Source organism: Leptonotus elevatus, chromosome 4 (genome assembly GCF_054856555.1).
Source record: "Leptonotus elevatus isolate MCC_2025b chromosome 4, RoL_Lele_1.0, whole genome shotgun sequence".
Taxonomy (NCBI): domain Eukaryota; kingdom Metazoa; phylum Chordata; class Actinopteri; order Syngnathiformes; family Syngnathidae; genus Leptonotus; species Leptonotus elevatus.
Window position 1 is genome coordinate 24,999,242 of NC_141242.1, and position 22,917 is coordinate 25,022,158.

Below are 22,917 nucleotides of genomic sequence, written 5' to 3' on the forward strand. Positions count from 1 at the left end.
TTTCTTAAAAAAATAAAAGAGGCTTGCATTCAAAACCTGTGATTGGCGCTATCACAGTTTTCTCCAAAGCATCAGGATTATTTGGCAAAGTGTCAGCTATCCATCGGATCTATTCATCCATTTTCCAAACCGCTTATTCCTCACAAGGGTTGCGGGGGTTCTGGAGCCTATGCCAGCTGTCTTCGGGCAGTAAGCGGGGTACACCCTGAACTGGTTGCCAGCCAATTGCAGGGCACACAATGTATTTAAAGTAAATTGTTTGAAATATTTTCTTGAAAATGACTCCTCGTTATAGAACTTCATCCCTAAATATGTATTTAATCAAATAGGTCCATCCATTATCTACCGCTTATCTGGAGTCGGGTCGCAGGGGCAGCAGCTTTGGCAGGGAAGCCCAGACTTCCCTCTCCCCAGCCACTTCATCCAGCTCTTCGGGGGGATTCAGGCCAGCCGAAAGACATTGTCTCTCCAGCGTGTCCTGGGTTGTCCTCGGGGCCTCCCGCCAGTGGGACATGCCCGGAATACCTCTCCAGGGAGGCATCCGAACCAGATGCCCGAGCCACCTCAACTGACTCCTCTCAACTCGGAGGAGTAGCGGCTCAATCCCGAGTCCCTCCCGGATGACCGAGTTTCTCACCCTATCTCTAATCTAATCTCCGATCTTGTTATTTCGGTCACGACCCACAGCTCGTGACCATAGGTCAGGGTAGTGCTTTGCCTTTCGACTCCGCTCCTGCTTCACCACAACGGACCGACACAGAGTCCGCATCACTGCAGACGCTGCATCGATCCACCTGTTGATCTCCCACTCTAACCTACCTTCACTCGTGAACAAGACCCCAAGATACTTGAACTCCTTCACTTGGGGCAGGATCTCATCCCCGACCCTGGGAAGCCACGCCACCCTTTTCCGACTGAGGACCATGGTCTTGGATTTGGAGGTGCTGATTTTCATCCCAACTGCTTCACACTCGGTTGTAAATTGCTCTAGTGAGAGTTGGAGATCACGGCTTGAAGAAGCCAACAGCACCACATCATCTGCAAAAAGCAGAGATGCAATGTTGAGGCCACCAAACCGAACCCTCTCAACGCCTCGGCTGCGCCTAGAAATTCTGTCCATAAAAGTTATGAACAGAATCGGTATCAAAAAGCAACCTTGGCGGAGTCCAACTCTCACTGGACACAATTCTGACTTATCGGTGAAATAGGTGGTCTTCCCTATTTGTGTAATTACAAGATTAACAAGATACCCATAAAATTGTCTGCTTGCATTGAAAATAATTTGCAAACGCAATTTTTCTCCTCATAAATATTATATTTGGAACAGTAGTGACATTTTACATAACAGAAGGATATTGTTTTATATGTGGCAATTCTGGCATCTTTACCTCCATCAAACAACAAGACACATTGTTCTTTTATTTCACATGTATTTTATTCAGTAAAAACAAGGCAGCACCACAGAGTTATTGGTTACGGCTTTTGTCAAGACATTCATCTTATTGTGTGCATTTACATTGGAAACCATCTTATTCTGCTGTTAGTTATTGTAGGCAGAAACAAACCTGAGCAACATCAATGAGGCACAATCACATTTTTCAGTTTTTCAGGCCATATGATAGATAATGATGCACTGGTTAAGCAATTTGAGTCCACAAATCAATTTCTCATGTAATTTTTGTGAGTCATATGTTGCTAGTACATTAAATCTGTCTGATTTTATGAAGATCTAAAGCTATAACTACCACATGTGGAAATGTTCAGATTGCCCATAAAACATTCCAGCTTTTAGGGCAGGAAATTTGGCCTTCAGAAAGCAAGAGAATTTTTGGGGGGAACCAGGTGGTTTTCCTTTTGAGGGAAATTTCTAAATATGGATGGTCATTTGATAAAATGGAAGAAATAAACAATCAACAAAAGTTTAATTCCTAAACTATGGGTATGTATGGATATGGCTCAACTTCCCAAAGCTGATGTCATGTTGGCCTAATTTACTTTGAAGGGAAGTCAGCTCCCAAACTTCTTTACAATTTTATATTCTATGCAGCCTCACTAGTCTAAACACGGTATTCTGATTAATATTGTGTTTGTGGAATTTGAGTGAAGCAGCAAAATCCATCCGCTTTTATCCATCTCATAGGGCGGCCATTTTGCTACTTGCTGTCGACTTAAAATTATATAACAGTTGCTCAGTGCTCAGATAATGACAAATCAAAGCTCACCTGTTTTCTGAAGCTGAGCTGTGATTGGTCGTTACCCGAGCCCTGAGCAACTGTGATGTCATTTTCTCAATATAAAAAAACCCCTCAGTAACGATAATTTGACGATCTGTAATTGCTTCACAGAACAATTAGGATAGAGAGCGTTTCTGAACATCCCCTCTTTTAAATTGCTTCATATCTCTTCTGCAAAATATTGCACAACAATATTCTATATGGCAATATATAACAAGGAAAAATAAATCGAATTATGTCCAAGCTCTTATTGAGTGTTTTCAATTATTTTGTGAATATTTATGTCACTTAAATGTCACCTAATACTCTATAATGACAGATAGCATCCCATTTTGAGCTATGCATTGCCAACAACTACAACTCTCAGTATGTGAAAATGTTTTTCAATAGATTTCTGGTGAATGTCTGACAATAATGTCATCCAGTTTCTCCATAATGAGAGATATCAGCCAAGTTAGAGGTGGAGTAAGCAAAGACCTTCCATTTCCAGCTACTACAGTAATCAGAATGGGAAAAATATATACAGTATACCGTATATTTGATATATAGTGATTTATGCCATATATGTCGCCGTGGAATATGTAATTTGCAAACGGTCCTTAACACAGCTGTTAGCGCCCTTATACATTCAAAGAGATGATAAATGTAACCGTGATGTTTTGACAGATAGGCTGGCCAGGGTTTCTTTCATATGTGTTGCTTAGTTACTTTTTTTTTTTTTTAAATACCTCTTCAGCGGTTGCCACGCTTGTGTAGTCGTGTGTAGTTTTCCTCATAATCTTTCATATGGTGGAACACAAGTGTCGGCAAATTGCTCATGACGGATCGTTTTTCTGCCTGTTATTTTGACCGACATCAGTCTTGTCAACCCCGAATCATTTTCAGACTGACCAGAGACTCCTGTTTCTCTATTGTCACTTTGAAACACTGCAGACTTGCGCTTCGCTGGGGCCACCGAGTCATGTGACTTAATTCTGCCTGCTGATTGGCAGAATGAGGATTTAGCACTTCCACCTCCTTCGCAGTCTATGTATGCTGATTTGCTAAATAAAGATGTTCATCACTTCCTACTAATTTACAGCCAATCAGTTGGAGTTTTCTTTTGAGACAGTGTTAATACTCGATGATGTAAAAATTACACATTGTGAAACAAATTTTGACGATAATATTGATGATGATATATTGACTCTATCGCTCAACCCTAGTAAGGGCACACATTAACGTAAATAATTTTGTTTGTGTTGACTTACCCTCTAAAACACAATAATCAATTTCCCTCCATCAAATATAATGCCTATCTCTAATTCCCAATTTTTTGGGGGGAACAGCCCATCCACACTCTTTATTGTTGAATACAGATTATTGTTATGTTGAATGGTTAAAAGACAGAATACATGGATAATGGAAAACATATTATGAATCTTCTTTCCTTTTCAGATATTTGGTAAAATGCATTGATGCCCTCACTACTTCTTCTCTTCTCTACTCAACGATGATATACTTTTTTATAATGTGTAAAAGTGCCAATTTTCTTTGGCTGCGGGATAGTAACATGCCTGAGGTTAGGGCTTGGTGAGTATTGGAGGTAGTAGCTTTTAATCTCTTTTCACGGATGTGTGATGAAAAGCAGCTTTAATAAGATACTTGATTCATTGAGCCATTAATAACAGTAAGAAGATAATATTTTGTCGATAATTAATGTGATAACCTTATAATTTTTTCATGAACAATTAATATGTTTAAAAACAAATTTTGCCACTTGCTGTCGACTGAAGATGACGTCACCTGTGCTGAGGAAACAGGAAACAATCAATTACGGCTCAATTTGCAGGCAAAACCCAGAAAACAGGTGAGCCGTGATTGGTCATTACCTACTTCCTCAGCACAGGTGACGTCATCTTTAGTCAACAGCAAGTGGAAAAAAGATTTTTTAAAGGTATTCATTGTACATGAAAAATAATGAAGTTATCAAATTTATTCTGGACAAAATATTAACTTTTTACTGCTGAAAATGGCTCAATGAGTCAAGTATCCTTTAACACAAGTTTAAGTGGCGGTGTCAGATTAATTTGAGATCTCAACAACATAAAATGCAAAGTGTCGTCTGAAAGCCAGAGCACAAATGGTACATGGTGGTTATCCCAGGTGCTTGTGATGTTTCTGGTAGCCTACTGCATTGTTTGTACTGGTACCTGTAACGAAAAGCATGCGGTCAGGTGGACTGTTTAAGCTTCAGACTTAGTCATGATGCCAGTGTGTTTCCATTTGTTCATATTACCTCACTTACCTAAGTAGTCCTTGTAGTCCTTGAAAAATTTATGCCTTAGCCCCCGCCCATCTTAAACGGGGAAAAAAAGGTGACAAAATAAAAGTCATACCTCAGCATTTAACCAAACATAGCATACTTATATTGTATTCTCTTAAAGTGGAAGTCAACCTTAAATATTTCTTGACAATAATATGTTATATGTGACCTCACTAGTATAAACATGACATTCTGAATAATACTACATTTGTAGAATATGAGCTGTGCAGCAAAATCCAGCAGTTTTAATCAATATGAGAAGACGGCCATTTTGCCACTTGCTGGCCACTTGCTGGCCACTTGCTGGCAACTGGATGACATCACAGTTGCTCTGATATCATTTTCACTTGACAGCAAATGGTGGGTTCCAGGTGGCGGAGTGGTACCGTCACTTGCCTATGATGCAGGAAAGCGTGGGTTTGCTTTGTTTGTGTGAGTCAGTCAAAAAAAAAAAACTTGACAGCAAATGGCAAAATATTGATCATATTGATCAAAGCTGCTGGATTTCGCTGCTTAACTCATATCCCACCATCGCAATATTAAAACCATACCATATTTAGACTAGCAAGACTGCATAAAACTTATTTTTTGTCACAATTTTGTTTGGGGGGGGACTTTCCCTTTAAAAGCATATGAAGTATGCATTTACCAATTTTGGGTTGCAAAATTGTTAGAAATAATACTAATGCAATTATTATTATTTTTACTGCCTTCTTAATTGAGTACAGGAAAGTTGTATAAAAATGGATGATGAATCATTGTAAAGTTTACAGGAAGAGGACTCCATGTGCAACAGTGCAACATATATCAGACACAATTATGAATATCATTTTCGGTAATCTAAAGCCCTGAATTCAAACGAAGAAGAGTACTTTATCTAAGTCTTCAAGAGTGCATATGAATTCATTTGTACCAGAGTTGGCACGCTGCTTGATGCATTGACCCCGGTTTGGGATGCCAGTGGCAGGGTTTCCCGGGTTGATGATGTGGCACACGTAGCCTGTAGGACAGTGGAGAGGCTCATCGCCATCCTCTGTTGTACTGCACGCCTCAGCTGGTCATAGAAAATACACAAATACACATTAATCATAACAACATAAGATAAATTAAGCTTAAATATTTTTCACGAAGCATATGCTCATATGAATTGGCCTTCAGGCCTTGTAATTCTCAGTAACCACCGCTGTGCTCTCTATATCTCATCACAGTATATTTGTCTTATTGCATTGATTTTGGAATTGCCCATCTTAGCATTTATGCATTTGCATTTTTGAAAATGAAGTTAAACAATATATTTAGGACCATTAGACACTCCACCAATGCAAAAAGTAATCAAAACCTTGGCTCTATGTGCCCTTTATGTATTTCCACTAGGGGTGTGCATCTCTACACAAAAGATTTGATACGGTTTTGTGGTGTGAAACGATTCAAGAAAAGTTCGGTTTGAAAGTGGAATGAATGTGGGATTACAATTTGATTCGATATGGTACGGCTCAGTTTGAGAGGATAGGATGCAATTACTTTTTTGTTGTCATTTTACATATATTTGACTGAACTTGTCAGTACCGTAAATGTGCCATTTACGTCTCTGATATATATCTCCAATAAAAGATGATTTGAAACATATCTCAATTTATTTCAAAGTGTAACCATTCGAAGCTTTCACAGGTAGAACATTCATAAAGGGTTCACAGGAACAAAAAAAATGGTTCTCCTATGACAGGGGGTCAGCAACTTTTCCTGTCTAAAAGAGCCATTTTAGGCCAAATAAAAAAATATTTATGGAGCCGCAAAACATCTAAAGATTGTTACAAAGGAAACAGTGTGTTAGTGTTAGCCTAATGTACTGAGGGCCGAAGAGCTAATCAGAGCTGCACCATAACACAAATGTATGCAGCATACAAGCAATACTTTTTGACATTCATTTTCTTCTACCTTTCGTCTTTACTTTGTTGTAATTTCTTATACTTCGTTTTTCATACATTTTTAGACTTTTCTGCCTTTCTGTCAAAATTTGTATGGACATGGTCATTTTCTGCCTCTCTTCTACCTTTGGACATTTTTTTCTGCTTTTTTTGCTAGCAATTTTCTGACATTTTGGACATTTTGTGGATATTTAATGGCAATTTTCAAATTTCTTTTTTGTTTTTGGACATTTTTAAAAATGTTTTCTTTTCTGCCTTATTATTATAATTATTATTATTAATAACAATAATAATAATAACATTTCTGACTTTTTTAACACACTTCTAAAGCCCAGCCAAAGTACCTCCTCATCTTTCACATCACTAAATGCAATCATTTTCAATCTTTCTTTGAGTGAATTTTCATTTCCCTTGATCCTTCTTTTGCCCATACTGCACCTCCTGAGTCACCTCCCTCCAGCTCCAATCAGCAGCTCTCTCACTTTATGCCCATCTCCTCTGTACAACTCCCGAAACTTCTGTCAGGCATCAAAACTCCTACCTGCTCCCTGGTTCCTATTCCCTCTCCACTCATCAAATCCTGTCTTTCCATAAGCTCTCCTTTGATCTCAAGAATCATCAATTCCTCACTTATCTCTGGCTCCGTTCCACAGTCTCTCAAGCTGGCAGCTATCAGCCCAATACTCAAGAAACCTGGTCTTGACCCTGATGACCCTGCAAATTTCCGGCCCATATCCAACCTTCCTTTTCTGTCAAAAATCATTGAGCGTGTCGTAGCTGCACAACTTCAAACCTACCTTAACTCGAATAGTCTGTTTGAACCGTTCCAATCCGGTTTTCATCCCAAACACAGCACCGAAACAGCCCGACTCAAGGTCACAAATGATCTCCTTCTCTCCTATGATTCTGGCCATCTTAGTATCCTCATTCTCCTGGACCTCACCGCTGCATTCAACACCATCAGCCACTCTATCCTCCTGTCCCGTCTCAAGACATAATTGGTTCTGCTGCTCTTGGTTTCAGTCCTACCTCACAAACCGACAACAGTTCATTCACATCAATTGCTGCTCCTCCTCCATAGCCCCCCTGTCGCAGAGTGTTCCCCAAGGTTAGGTGCTTGGTCCCCTCCTCTTCATTATCTACATTCAACATCATCCGTCGTCATGGCCTTTGTTTCCCCTGCTACGCCGATAACAAACAGCTTTACATCTCTACCACATCCATAAACTCCAATACCATTACCACTTCACCCACTGTCTAAATGATATAAAAACATGGATGAAACACAATTTTCTCAAACTCAACAGCGACAAAACCAACATAATCCTCATTGGTCCAAAAAAACCTCACTAAATCTACTCAAAATTTCTGCATTAATTTCGATGACAATATCCTCCTCACGCCATCCCCACTCATCTGTAATCTTGGCGTCCTCCAAGACACTACTCGTTCGTGTGAACCTCACATCAAGCAAATAACCCGGACAGCATTTTTCCATCTAAAAAATATAGCACGACTTCGCTCTTCACTCACCTTCTCTGCTGCTGAAACCCTGATCCATGCTTTCATTACATCCAGCATTGACTACTGCAATAGCATTTTTTATGGCATACCATCCAAAACCATTAATAAGGTACAATTCATCCAAAACTTTGCTGCCCGCCTCCTCAACCACACCCGTTACCGTGAACACATCAACCCTGTCCTTCAAAACCTCCACTGGTTCCCCATTCATCAACGCATCCAGTTCAAAATTATTTTAATTGCATTCAAAGCTCTCCATAATTTGGCCCCTCCATATCTCACTAACCTTCTCCACCAACACATTCCATCTCGCTCTCTCCGCTCCTCTGGTTCCAACCTTTTGCCTCCCCTATAGCAGTGGTCCTCAACCCTGGTCCTCGGGGACCAGTATCCAACCTGTTTTCCATGTCTTCCGCAGCCAACACAGGTGATTCATATCATCAGCTAATTAGCAAGCTCTGGAGAAGCCTGATAATGATTCCCACATGTGTTGGCTGTAGGAGACATGAAAAACAGGCTGGATACCGGTCCCCGAGGACCAGGATTGAGGACCACTGCCCTATAGGACCAAGCTCTGAACCTGGGGAGACAGAGCCTTCTTCATTGCTGCCGCCACTCGCTGAACTCACTGCCCCAACCGACTCCGTGCCTGCCCTGACCACTCCACTTTCAAAAAAGAACTCAAAACCCATCTGTTCAAAGTCACTTTTAATGTCTAATGTTTTGTATTATGAATGTTTAGTTTTGTATTGATTTTATTATTGTAATGATTTTATGTTTTGGACTTCCTTTTTTAAGCTTTTTGTACAAATTTTATTATTGTGCTCGATCTTTTTTTTTGGCTTTCTGTGAAGCGTCTTTGAGTACCTTAAAAAACGCTATACAAGATAAATGTATTATTATTATTATTATTTAGCAATTCCAAAAATATTTTACGGCGATTTCCTGCCTTTCTTTTGTTTTTGGACATTTTAGGTTACTTTTTGAACATTTATTTTCTGCCTTTTAAATTTTTTTTAATTCTCTGGCATTTTTTGGCAATTTCATGGACATTTTATGGAAATTTTCTGCTTTTCCTCTTCCCTTTTGGACATTTTATGGTCGCTTTTTGATTTTTTTTTGATAATTTAAAAACATTTTGGGGGGGGGGGATATTGAATTATTATTATTTTTTAAATCTAAAGCATTCATTCATTTGAAGAATATTAAAAGAAAATACAAATACATATGTAAAAAAAATATTATTTTCTACTATTATTATTATTTTTTTAGATCCACAGGGAACCACAGGTGAGGGACTAAAGAGCCACGTGTGGTTCCAGAGCCGCAGGTTGCAGTCTTATGAGGACAAGCCGGAGAACCTAAAATGGGTCTAACCAGCACTGTTACTTTTAAGAGTGTAGTTGGTGTAAAAAGTTAAATGTTTAACATTTGGTGGAGCTCTGCCCTTGTTAGACCATGATTTTAAAAAAGCATGGAGAAGCCCCCAGGCTGACAATGCAATGTTTCCAATAATGGGTCATTAGTATACTCACCCTGCAGCACCTCCTCAGGACCATCTAGCAGCCAGCCGTTACCCCCCAACCACCTAGGCTTGGGCTGTACTAGCCAGTCAAGAACTACTCGTGATGACACAGACATAATTACAAACATTTACAAACAAGTCGATGTGTTGAACATGTTGGTTCCACAGACCTGGTGGCGGCTGAACAGACTCCAGGCATGCATAGATGCAGCCGTTGTAGCAGCAGCGTTTGTGACGCTCACACTCTGAGTCTGAGCGGCAGCCTGGCACCTCACAGGCCCTTTCTGGGAGCATCTGAGGGGGTGGTGGGCAGCGGTCATTCTTCTGGTGTTGTGTGGACTGTGGGTGGTTGGGATACTCGTAGTCCTGGGAGACCAGAAAATAAATTGCTAGGAAAAAGCCTCCTTTTCTTTGTAAAGTTGACCACTAGAGAGCAGCAAAGTGTGCGTTAGATGTGTTACAGGGTTTGGTTTGGCTTTAGTAAAAAAAACTACAAGCTACTTTCTAAATGTCTTGACCTGGATTGGGAAGGTAGTTTACAGTTTCAACACACACACGCACACACATTTCCATGGTCAATGTGAGAATAAACAGAAAGTAGGCCGCAAGACCTGGAGGCAAGCAACTTCTCACGTCACGTTGGTGGCTTTGACAAACATAAATTTTCATGGTCTGAGTGTACACTTGCATGAAACCAGGAATGCACACGCTGCTGCTGACATCTGCTCTTGTGTGCTAACGTGATGGAATGTGCATCACAGACATTGTCTCTGTGGTTTGATGTTATGAAAACTTGGACTCACTCTATTATTTGAGGCTAGCATTCCTTTCCGGGATTAACTCATAGTTCCTAAAAATCCATTTTATCATCCTTGCTTTGGCATAACCTCACTGCCCTTACATTGTTGTATACAGCTGACTGCATCTGAAAATTCACAACAACCACAAGATAACAAAAGAAGCAGCATATAGGACATTTTCAGGTATTGTTAAGCCACATGTCCACCAAGTTGTACAGTTTGATCCATCTTATAGCTTGAAAACAGCAAACCTTGATCTGGCATGTGTGTCAACTACATCATGTGTGATGGGATGGTCATACCTGAAGCAGTTGGCGTTAGTGGCTCTCAAACGTTTTCCACCAAGGCCACCTCAAAATAATAGCTGGCACCCCCAAGTACCACCACAATGACCAAAATTAAAGGGGAAATCCACCCCCCCACACACCTTTTTCATGGGGCTGCATAGAACATCAATAATATGTTATATTAATCAATAATATGTTCTATGCAGCTTGTCTAAACACGACATTCTGATTAATATTGCGTTTGTAGAATATGAGTTAAGCCGCAAAATCCACCTGTTTTCATCCATGTCCGGTGAGCGGCCATTTTTCCTCTTGCTGTTGACTGAAAATGACATCACAGGGCTCAGGTAACGACCAATCACGGCTCACCTGTTTTCTGAAGCAGTCATTTTCAGTCGACAGCAAGTGGCAAAATGGCCGCCCCCTGAGATGGATATACACGGGTGGATTTTCCTGCTTAACTCATATTCCACAAATGCATTATTAACCAGAATACCGTGTTTAGACCAGTAGGGGCACATACAACGTATTATTGTAAAGACATTTTTTGGGTTGACTACCCCTTAAAATACACTAACATACTAGTAGGCAAGTGTTCATGAAAATGAGGCCTAAGTTTTATTCCTAAAACGTACATTAAATATTATTGCAAGCCATTGTTTCACCATTAACACTGCACTTAAGATCATTTAATTGCAATGTATAAAAACATTAAATAAAATTGTACTTAAATAAATGTTTGAAAACATACATTAAAAAGTTAATTATAACTGAACTCTATTTAACAAGTGTACTCTACTGGAACTAGATTAAAGCCACACAGTCTGAACATACACACTAGAACCACTGATCTAAATAATGGGGCATCATCCATCAATTATTTGAACCCTCACGAGGGTCATCTTTCCCAACCGTCGGGCAGTAGACGGGGCACACCCAGAACTGGTTGCCAGACAATCACAGGGCACACACAGACAAACAACTATTCACACTCACAATCACATCTACGGACAATTTAGAGTGTTCAATTAACCTACCATGCATGTTTGTGGAATGTGGGAGGAAACCGGCCGCAGTACCCGGAGAAAACCCACACAGGCACGGGGAGAACATGCAAATTCTCCACAGGAAGGCCGGTGTGAGACGGACGTGCTAACCAGTCGCTTTGCTTTGGAGCATCATTGCTGGGTCAAATAGCAAATTCAACAGCAGGCAGGCCCTGGATTGAAGTGAGTTGAGGAGCTTCACAAAGACAAAAGTAGTCCTTTGTCACAATCTTGTGGTAATTATATGCAATCGCAATGCAGTATAAACCTTTTAGAGGGGTCATTTATGTAACTACTAGCAGATTGTAGCTGTTTGTGTCAAGGTTTGTTCCCTATCCCTCGCAAATAGCAGTGATTCATTGTACCTGCTTTTGTCAGTGGAAAAGTGTTAAATGATGAGTTTAGCTGAGGCAAACTGAGTGAAGTGTGCTGTGGGAAAACAAATATTACTCACTTCCAACACAAATTTCAAGGTCACTTTGCTGTACTTGTGTGTGTGGTTTATGTGGCAGTAGAACGAATACTTTCTCTATTATTATTTTTTTTAAACAAACAAATCTTAAGTCTCAGCAATCAGTTTGCATCTGTTAGCTTTCTCAGTTTCTTCAGACTCTTGTGTGTAACCCATCTCAAATCAGTTAATTAGCACACAATGCTTCAAACTGTGCTGTATATTTGGCAGCCTTGACAAAACATGCTCACCGTCCAGCTCAGAAAATGAAAGCCAACGATGTTTGGCAACGGAGAGTGGTATCAAACACTCAAAATGTGTGTTTAGACACTCATTAGTTCATTATGGCAAAATTCGGTTATATTTTTAACCACTGGTTATTTTTAACGGCACTGTTATCTTGTTGTTCAAAACTCTGTTAACCCTAACCGACTGTTAACTTGCTGTTAAAATTACACACACCTAGGGACCACCGCTAACTTTTAACAGTGTGGTTAACTGTGTTCGCGACTAATGCTGCCTTCATGATGCCTGTTGAGCGCAAGAAAAAGAGACACGATCAAGGTCTTGACTTTGACATTGGTGATTATTCTGATGAAGAGTTACACACACGCTACCACTTAGCAGTAATACAATGCCAAGTCTCATGCTGAGTCAAAAGAGAAAGAATAAAAATGTGTTTTTTAAGACGAGTTCTGAAAATGGACAGGGGGCTTGCCCAACATTTAGTGGGAGGGGATTCCAAAGAAAGGTTACCTGTAATGTTTCTTGTTTGCTCTACGTCAATAATCAGATAGACAGCAACATTGTGAATAGTGGCTAATGATTAAATTTTAATTTACAAGGTAAATGTTTTTTTTAAATAAATTTTAATGTAAAACAATTACAAATATTTCTAATAGTTACAAATATTAGATGAAAAATACACACATATTAGAAGTATGTAAATACAAAAACAAGACAAATAATTCCAAACTATTCTAGCAAAATATTACACAAAAAATACAAATCAGTCAAAAATACAAATATGTTAGACCAAAAAACTGACAAAAGTATGAGAAACAAAATCAGACCAAAAAAAATTAAAAATAAAAATAAATTATTTCACAAAAACTCCTAAGTTGCTTCGACCATTGATTGAATAACGCTTTCTTCGTCAGCAAAAAAGTTCCTGCTTATTTATTTGCATCGAGTGCGTTTCTTTTACCGACCCGGAAGTAAACACAAAGAGGAATTGTGGGATATATCGGTGCTAACCAGTGACGTAAATGGCACGGTTAACTTTGACGGTGCCGTTAACAAACAATTCAAATAATTTTATTTTCTGATTGCAATGTATACATATGTATACATTCATTTTTATGATCATTTGTTCAGCTCAGTTTTGGTAGTTCATTCACAATGACTAACAGTACAGTTACACTCATGCACAAGAAGCACAAGTCAACTGGGACTGAATAATGGCATGATTACTCATTATCTTATATCCGATCTCTACTTAATTGCTCCTGCAAAAATCTCCAACAAAATCTCTAACGTTTCCTTCCTGTTTGACATGATGTATGGGTTTAAAACATAGCATACCCCATTCATTCATTTTTCACTTTACACATAGCATCATGCTCCTCATCCTCAATCTTCTAGCCAAATTATGCTCTTATTCACCACACTTTGGTACAGACAGTGTTGGTTCAGTTTCCAATTAGTAGCAATGCGAGCATTAGAGTGAATGGCTGGCGAGTACACAGTAGTTCGCCTTAGCTTGAAATCATATGGAACAGGTTCGAGCTCCCTGTGACCCTGTATAGATGGATTGATGAATGGATGTTCTCTCAGTGATTTGCTCAGAGCACTCAATGAAAAGGATGTTCAATGGGATTTTGATCAGGGGCTCACTTCAGAATAGTGCAACGTTTTGCTCTTAGCCAGTCTTGGGTGTGTTTAGCTGTGTTTTGGGTCGTCTTGTTGCATCGGCTAAAAACCAAGCTTTCTGAAACAGGGCAGAACATTTTTCTCTAGAATACCTTGATATCCTTAAGATTTCATTGAAACCTGCACATATTTAAAGCAACCTCTTCCAGATGTTGCAAAGTAGGCCCAGAACATAACAGAGCATCATCAATATTTCATAGTAAAGAGTAGACAGACAGTGTTCTATAGAACTGATGTCTTGCTCAAAAGTCCCAGTTTTGTTTCATCTGTCCATAGAACATGTCATGGAAGCGTTGTGGCTTGTCAACATATAGTTCAGCCCAAAAAAAGTATTGGTTTATTTTCAACAGTGTTGTCCTCCTTGGTCGTCTCCTATGAAGTCCACGTTGGCTCAAACAGCACTAGATGGAGTGATTATGTGACATTGACGTTGGAGTTCACCTTTAAATTCTTTGGAGGTTGCTCTGGGCGATTTTGTTACCATTCGTGTTATCCTCCCAGATCACAGGGAGTTTGGCTACTTTCCCGTGGATCTTACTTTTCTGAATATGTGCAACTGTAGTCATCGAAAATCTTGGAGATTGTTTTAAATCTTTTACCCTTAATGTGCATGTCTATAATTTTATTTTTAAAATCCTGAGACTACACTTCGCTTACTATCGTCCATGTTTGGTGTGTTAACACACCGTGTCAGCAAACGGCTCAGTGACTACTTGTACCCCTTTAAAAAGGCCTGATGACTGCTTACAAGTTTGAAGACACCTGTTAAACTTAGGAGAGGACACACCTTGGGTGAATGTGTCCCTATGGTCAAATTATTTTCCATCTTTTCAAGGGGCAACATCATTTTTGATCAGGTCTGTTTCATGAGTTTGTTTTTAAAAAGAAAAGTCTGATTTTATATGCTATTTTTCATAATTTCACATTTATTATTATTATTATTATAGTTGTTGTTATTATTATTATTACTTTTATAATATTATCTTTGTTTGAGATGTGAAATGGTAACTTGTGAACTAAAGACAATGGTACAATGAATGCTATTCGATTTCTTTTGTAAGCAGTATGAGAATCGCCTATTTGGGGTGTCCATTAAAAAAAAAAATCTAGTCTAGGCAACATATCCCAAATGCAACAAGTCCTCCATCAACTTCAATTGACATCGGTAACAAAGACGTAAAGAAAAGTATATGTTAAATGTAGAAACAAGATGCCTGAAAGGGAGTGGGAAGAAAAAAACTTATTTCATCCCACTGCTTTTTACACATTTGTGGCAAAACATACAAACGTTCACCACTTCCGTAAAAAATTAACTTCCAACTTTTTTGTTTCAAAACTGATTTATTTACTGATTTATTTAGATATTAACTGGGATAAGAACGTTTGAAAGTGTGTCACACAGAAGTGACGTCATCTAGCAGCAGCCACTAGAAAAGCACCATCAGATGATGTTGCTTCTCGGAGACAATTTTGCATGCTTGACTTTTGGCTCCAATGGCTCAGCTCGCCTGCTTTTTCATTTAACTCAGCCAAAATGAAAAGCGTAAAAAATGTGCAACTTTTTTCATTTTACCATGGTGTTTTTTAAATATTGCGCCCAAGAAATACAGTTTTTATTTTAAACTAAAACTAACACTGAAACTAACAAAACTAAACTAAGCATTTTTTAAATAACTAAAACTAATAAAAACGAACAGAACCACGCTTTAAAAAACAAACAAACTCAAAACGAAATCTAAACTAACTAAAATGAAAATTCCCAAACTATAATAACCCTGACACACACACACTCCAACACGCACAAGGTTTGTATGCTATAGGTTCTAAAGGCCAAGGTCCCAGTCGTGCCCGCCCTTGCGTCGACAAGAAAGAACATGACTTCCAAGTGCAGGCATCTGGTTTGCTCTTGGGTTGTCTGGACTAATTTCCTTTTCCTGCACCTACACTCAATTTGATGTAGTGTAAACACAACAGGTTGCCTGACAGTCCTTTAATTGTGGTAGAATCTCATATTGTATAATCATACAAACAAACATAATTTGGTCTAATTCAGCTTACATATATTTTCTAGCAATTGCATGTGTGCAAGAAGCTGGACATGCGCCCTGAGCCCGAACATTGCATTTCCCTTCAGAAGTTAACTCTAACTTTTAAAGAGGTATTAATTCAGTAATATTTTAGTTTATTACTGTGGTTGTAGTTTGCTGTGATGTACTGTGAAATATTAGATGTGTATTTTGACTTGTGGTCAATCAATTTGCATTCGAAATAATTGTCCAGCATCAAATCTGGGAAGAATCGGTCATGCCTGAGGCCAAAAAATGCCATCTCATGGCAGACAGGTTTTAAGTTAAAACTTTCCTGTGTGTTTTATCTGTCAATAAATGACTTTGTGCAACTTGAGTGCAGTCAGTGTTTCGCAAAGCTGACTTGTCATGCATTCAAAGAAATTGCCCACTCTTGCAATATAGCAAATGCTGTAAGTGAATCCGTCCATTCGTGATAGTCCTCCTCCCAGATACCGTCTCAGTTTAATTGAACTTCACAGAAAGCATATACTTCCCGTGTGATAAATATGATTTTCACAAATGCTAAAAATTAATGTTTTTAGTTGATCCTCTGTGAATGTCCGCAACGCCACCGGCTGTCACAGACTATCCCCTCACATCAAATACAAGACATGCCCATGCAGGTGCGACCCAGACTTTGTTATGTCTGCATGAATCTGGTGATGTGCATGCATGTGCATGAAGTGCAAGTGCTTTCAAAGAACATCGCATTTCATCTTTACATCACAAGCAAGCTTTTCTATTTACGTGCTTGTATAACCACTTTTTGTCATTTTTCCCATGACTTGTTTCATCTGTTTGTCTGGCTCCAGTCTCTTTCCAACACAGACGGTGTTGAGTAACTGCTATTGTTGACCTTTGAACTTGGTCGTAAGAGGTTTAGATAAGTGAAGAGAAGATGGACACGTTTTAAGTGATAGGAAATATCGGACCAGAGGTCAAACGCGCAATGATGAATGAGTGAAAAGCAAACCTAAACAGTCAGTCAGGTATGCTAGGCGGACATGGAGGTGTACTTTGCTGAATTTATCACCTTTGGAATGACCAAGAGGGGAGATTCAATTGATAACAAGAAACATTATAGAAACTATAATGACCACATTTGAAGTTTTATCTGTGTAAAAAGACAATGAAATGGATTTTGCGCTTGAACTCGTTTCATTTTGAAGTCAGCTTGTTGTTTGTTGGTTATTTTTGTGAATTGTGATTGAATTATTACTACCTGGCTATTTATCTTTTGTAACAATGTAACTTTTTTCTCCATTGCAGTTCATACATTCACATTTTTATTTGGGTATTGACTGGATATCATGGAAAAGTAATGCCAAATGATAAATAATTGAAAATGAAAAAAAATATATCAGCAATTCTTTATAGACGGAGCACAGTTATTTTGCAAAGATGAGGTGTGTTCTCGATATGCTGATCTTAGCTAACTGCGTTGTTTATATTTGGCTTGCAAGTGTAAAAAGACATTAACCAAGAAGTCAAGTAAAATAAGAGAACCCACAAATGACTAAGGTGTACGGAGGTGGCATCTCATGCTTTTCTTTCTTTCTTTCTTTCTTTCTTTCTTTCTTTCTTTCTTTCTTTCTTTCTTTCTTTCTTTCTTTCTTTCTTTCTTTCTTTCTCTCTTTCTTTCTTTCTTTCTTTCTTTCTTAAAAGCGTAATAATCAAAGAAAAACGATTACTGTGCACTGTATATTTAAATACAAAACATGCTTCGTTTTAAAAAAATCGCTAGGCTATTGCTAATGCTAAAGTCAATGGAGGATCCCATTCAAATGCTAAAGGGAAATTAGCAGTGACCTTGGTAGTGATATTCCTTCAAATAACGAATATTCACACACTAATGTACCCATAGGCTCAAAGGCACAATTTTTTTCCCAATGTGTTATATTAATAGAGCTCAATCGCAATTAAGTGACTTCTATCTCATTCTATTTGTGTAGTTCATGCATATACAGCACCACGCTGCCCCTAAGAGGCCAATACGTGCAGGAATAGCCAGTATTTATTTGTTTTCAATTGCTATTTCTCATATTACTTTCTTACTCATTTTAATTATTGCGTCCTTTTAAGTCATATTTAAAGTTAAGTTTTCAATTATTCAAGGAATTTTAAATTCCTCAAAATTCAAGGATACAAATATTCAAGGACTTTATTCGTCATACCAATACACTTTTCCACATGACATAGCACAAATTACAATCCTGAGGTCCCATTTTAGCCCACTAAATCCCCAGATTTGAGAAAATAACATGATAAAATAAATATGACAAAGAAAGTATTGTAATGCTTAAGTTAGAAAATAAAGAATGTAAATGTAAGAGGTTTGGTTTTAATATTTATAAGGATATTATATACTTAACAAAAAGAATAGTGTTCAAGAATAAAATGTTCAACGTGAAGCGATGAATGAGCATGAGGCTATGATCAGAGTTTTGAGTACAGTAGTTGCGTTATAGTAGTTGAAAAATATTGTTTTAAAATAATGAATAATTGTCTTATTAATCGTGATTTTAATCTCATTCAAAATAATCGTGATTATTATTTTTCCCATAATTGTTCAGCCCTACTCGTCATACACATCTAAGAATAAGTTAGTCACTGTTAATATTAAATTGATGAAACGGTGTCATGTGTAAAAATACATATAAGAAATGTATCTGCTCTCCTTCATAAAATGCATTGTCACTGTGATATTTGGCAGTAGAGTAGTATGACTTAAGACAGGGTGTGTGCGTGTGTGTGTGTGTGTGTGTGTGTGTGTGTGTGTGTGTGTGTGTGTGTGTGTGTGTGTGTGTGAGAGGGGGAAATGGTTAAAGAAATGACGAAATGAAAGATACAGAGATGAAAAGAAAAGAAGCAAATTGCTTCTGAACAGCCATCTCAGCATGTTCCAATTAGAGCAGCTTTGAGGCTCAAGTACGAACTTTGAGCCCATCCCATAAACTAAGACGGGCACGCCATGTGAGAGGAAAAGAAGCGCGTGGTCGAGGGGAGGAGAGAAAGTATTTATAAGGAGAGGTGAATGTCTACCAGTAAAATCAGGAGAAGAGGAAGAGCCAACAACGATGTCAACTGGTCCGAAAGTGAGAACGTTGAAGCATAAGAGGATGACAAGGCATCACGCTACACTGGACTTTTGATCACTCAGCCACACTGAGCTGAGTTAACAAGCAGGGGCTCGGTCTGTCCGCGTCCTCGTCCACGCGCGCACGCACGCACACGCACACACACACGCACCGTTTTGGCATCCAGTGTGCTCCTGACCAGCTCACATGAAAATATAAAAATGGGTGACTTATTCCGACCTGCTGCACACTTAACATTCTGCTCCACATCAATAGGTTTTACTTGCACTTGTCTGTGTCCATTTTTCACACTACTACTACTACTACAAGTTTTCACAACTTAGTGAAGAAAAACAAGCAGTAACACATGAATACATTCTATGAAGTTTCTTGTTTTATGGCTGCATTTTCAGAAAAATCAGAACTGCATAGTGTGAGGAGTTGGGCACAACTTCAGCCACAAACACAACAGATGGACCAACGTGGCAAGTCTATTATTAGCAGCAGATTTTGTCATTATTTGATTTATCTGTATGATGTCAAATTGGTCAATAATTATCGGCCACCGATATTATCGGGCATCCCTACATATTACAAAACAGTCATATAATAATGCCATATCTTCATATTTGTCATCAGCTGAAATTTTGACTATGGGGCGCAAATAATTTTGCTCCACTAATTTTGCCCAGCAACAGGAATGAAATGTACAATAGGTTATCAAACTTAGTGGTTGGTGTCCACCATTTGCCATAAAGCATGTCAACTATCTAGTGAGACATCTGCCATTTAAAAAACACATTATATTCAACTGCCAAATAAGAATAAAAAAGACACAATAGTCAGCCAACTGATGACCTTTCACCTCTGTCTTCTAACAGAGCAACCATTGTGCTTTCATCTACTCCCACAAACAAGAAATAAATGTAGGCCCCAAATTGCAATTGGCATCTATCTGAATATAATGTTTTTTGGCTATGAAGTTGAGATCCCACCTTTTGGTTGAGTCCTCTTTTCCTGATTCTTCTGGCATCACTTCCTGTGAAGAGCACCAACAGTGACAGCAGCAGTGTCAGAGATCCCGGCATGGTGCACGTACACTTCCTGCACCTTAATTCTAACTTCTTCCTCAGAAGTTCTCTCTCTTCCTCACTTTTCTCTCAAGTTTGTCCGCTGAGCCACCAGAGCTCGTCCGTGTGAGCTTTTGCAGCCGAGGCAGCCAAAGCGAGTCTCTGGTGCTCATGTGCAGCCAAGATTACACAAGCCCTCTGCAACAGGACCTGCCTTTATATTCGCCTGAGGAAAAGTGCGGGCCAGAAGTAGACAGGAGGAAAGGGAATAGTTGAGAGGAGAGGAGGGGGGAGAGGCAGTGCAGGGGAGAAATGTAAGAGAGAGAAGAGAGGAATGGCAGCTGTCTGTGCATCAGAGTGGTCTGCTGGCACACTATGTGCACATGTCTCTGCTAGAGGAGGGGGCCTAGTGAGAGTGACCTCCCTCTTGCCCTCCTGTTTCATCTCCTCCCACATCTGGGGATCCTTACATGGATTTTTAAGTCAAGAAGATGCGAAACGTGTCTCATCGTTTGTGCTTTAGATTTACATGTTGCTCGTGAGCTGTGTTGACCCCTTTGGCCGACGCTGGTGTCTGCATCTCTGGGAGAGGATGATTTACGAGAGCGTGGCTGGGAAAGCAGCAGAAGAGTTTTCATGCGCTCAACTCGGTGATCCCTGCAGGACTGACCGAGAAAAGAATCATGTATCCGTTACGCTTCTGGGAACTCGACCACTCGGTGACATTACCTTTCTTACCTTCTGGACTGAGCTTTTGCACTTTATTTCTTTCACACAAATGTGTTAAACAAACCTCAGTCGGACCCTTCCACCCCTCCCCTGTTCCATTCCCAGTGTCAAGCCGTGAAGGGGAGAAAGAATGCTAAGCCTGCACAAATCTCAGTCATTATTAGTTTTACAGGAACAAGCCCCATGTCATTGGGAGGCCCCAGCTCCTCTTGAACAAAAGAGTCAAGAGGGAAGTACAGAAAGGAGCAGATAAATGCAACTAGATTGAACGGGTCACAGAGTGACAAGCAGACCTGATTGTGTAGGTACTGTGGCCATATATGCGATTCACCTGACCTTAAATATTAGCCTGGGTAGCTCAAGAAAATTTGTGACAGTCTAAGTCAGCATGTTGTAGCCTCAACAAGTCCTCCAAAAACAACGACCATATTGGCCATTTTACCATGCACCAAAATACGACCAAATGTCACGTTTTGTAGTTTAGCGACCTCTATCGTTCTATCAGCCATGTTAAATGAAAAAGAGTCATGCTAATCGAACCCGGGTCATTTGGTCAGAAGACAAGGCACAGTAATGTTGCAGACTGCTACAAATCATGTAGACAACACGAAAGCAATAACTGGCCAAATAAATGACTGGACGGACCGCCTTCGAGTCTCGCTTTTGGATTTTTGCGCTATTTAACATGGCCGATAGAGGTAGCTAAACTAAAATACCCAACACTTGGTCGTAATTTGGCACCTTTTCAAAACGATCTATGTGGTTGCATTTATTAGAAGACTGTCTCTAGCCTCGTTAGCGCAGTAGGTAGCACGTCAGTCTCATAATCTGAAGGTCGTGAGTTCAATCCTCACATGGGGCATCCATGTGTTTTTCCTCAGTCACAATAACTCGCCACTCCTCCACTCTATTTTTACCATATTTACTACTGTGATTGGTTAGTGTGATAAATAATAACAAACGAGGATTTTTCTTCTAGTGATGTCCTTTTATCAGTGACGTGCAGTGAGCTCTAGGTTTGGGTAGGTAGGTAGGCAGACACACACACCAATTACAAATTTGTATGTCGGCAGGCGAGTGTACAACGTATCCCAGGGTGACCATATTTTCATTTCCCCCAAAAAAGAGGACACTCTCAGTCTGACCTCGAGATACTTGATACTCAGATACAAGATGCCATACATTTAAACTATTTTAACATATGCCTCCTCTGTATGGGTAGAAAATAAAACAAAAAAAACATTATTCTCTTTTGGAGTCTTACATTTTTTGCTCCGCAATCTTTTTTTACTTCGAGCGGGGTTCGCACCCATTGCCTCTGGTGCGACAGCTCAACACTTGCTACTCAGCTAAAGTTCTGGGCCACCGTCAGCCAGTGTGCGGTCTGCCAGCCACGGCAAATGTTGCAGTGCACTCCGCCTCCCATTTGCCGCACAATGAAAAACGGACAATTTCAAACCCGCCCGGACGCCCAGAAATAATGTAATAAAGTGAATATGTCTTTGTAAAACAGCCTAATTCCTCACAAAATCAAGCTCGCAATAGCAATGCCAAACACCATGTAAAGTGAAACAGCCAGTTAATCCAAGCACATCCACAAAGTCCTTTTGCACCATTCTTTGTGAAAAGTACCAATAATTCTCTAACCCTTACTTCGCTGAAGATCCGGTAGCTAAGGCGTTGGTTTCCAATTCTTCAAAAGCTGACGTTTATCCCTCAAAAGAAAGGCGTGAACATAGTTTTATATTCTCCACAGTGGCGTCGTCATACCACCTTGCTGTACACTAAGTGTGTTTTGAATTCACAAATGCACTGTGCGAACGTAGGAATAATACAGCAATGTAAAAAGGCTGCGTAGGTATCTGCCTATTTGTGTAAAGGACTTTTCTACTGGGAAACTGACTACGCATGCGCAAACACACATTGCTACGCGGACAGAGCTG

General features: G+C 39.5%; 1 protein-coding gene and 1 non-coding gene across 3 annotated transcripts; one reads left to right on the top strand and one right to left on the bottom strand.

Annotated features, from left to right (window-relative positions):
* Positions 1 to 1,410: 1,410 nt before the first annotated feature.
* On the bottom strand, positions 1,411 to 20,605 carry wfdc1 (WAP four-disulfide core domain 1). 2 transcript variants are annotated; one of them, XM_086074738.1, is made up of 6 exons: positions 20,171 to 20,605; positions 9,684 to 9,879; positions 9,524 to 9,607; positions 5,453 to 5,593; positions 4,522 to 4,572; positions 1,411 to 4,426 (listed from the first exon to the last, which is right to left on the bottom strand). In XM_086074738.1, the coding sequence occupies exons 1-6, from the start codon at positions 20,261 to 20,263 to the stop codon at positions 4,371 to 4,373; spliced, it is 621 nt and encodes a 206-aa protein (XP_085930864.1). In that variant the 5' UTR covers positions 20,264 to 20,605; the 3' UTR covers positions 1,411 to 4,370. The 2 variants fall into 2 exon arrangements, with proteins under 2 accessions (XP_085930864.1, XP_085930865.1); XM_086074739.1 differs by having other exon boundaries at positions 4,513 to 4,572.
* Positions 20,606 to 21,763: 1,158 nt separating this feature from the next.
* trnam-cau (transfer RNA methionine (anticodon CAU)) lies at positions 21,764 to 21,836 on the top strand. Its single transcript has one exon. It is a non-coding gene; the product is annotated as a tRNA-Met (tRNA).
* Positions 21,837 to 22,917: the final 1,081 nt, after the last annotated feature.

Coding starts and splice junctions, on each gene's coding strand:
- wfdc1 (XM_086074738.1), bottom strand. CDS start 20,263: ATGCCGGGATCTCTGACACTGCTGCTGTCACTGTTGGTGCTCTTCACA. Junction 9,608..9,683: donor GTCTGTTCAGCCGCCACCAG/GTCTGTGGAACC, acceptor CATCACGAGTAG/TTCTTGACTGGCTAGTACAG. Junction 4,573..5,452: donor CAAGCAGCGTGCCAACTCTG/GTACAAATGAAT, acceptor TCCCCGTTTAAG/ATGGGCGGGGGCTAAGGCAT.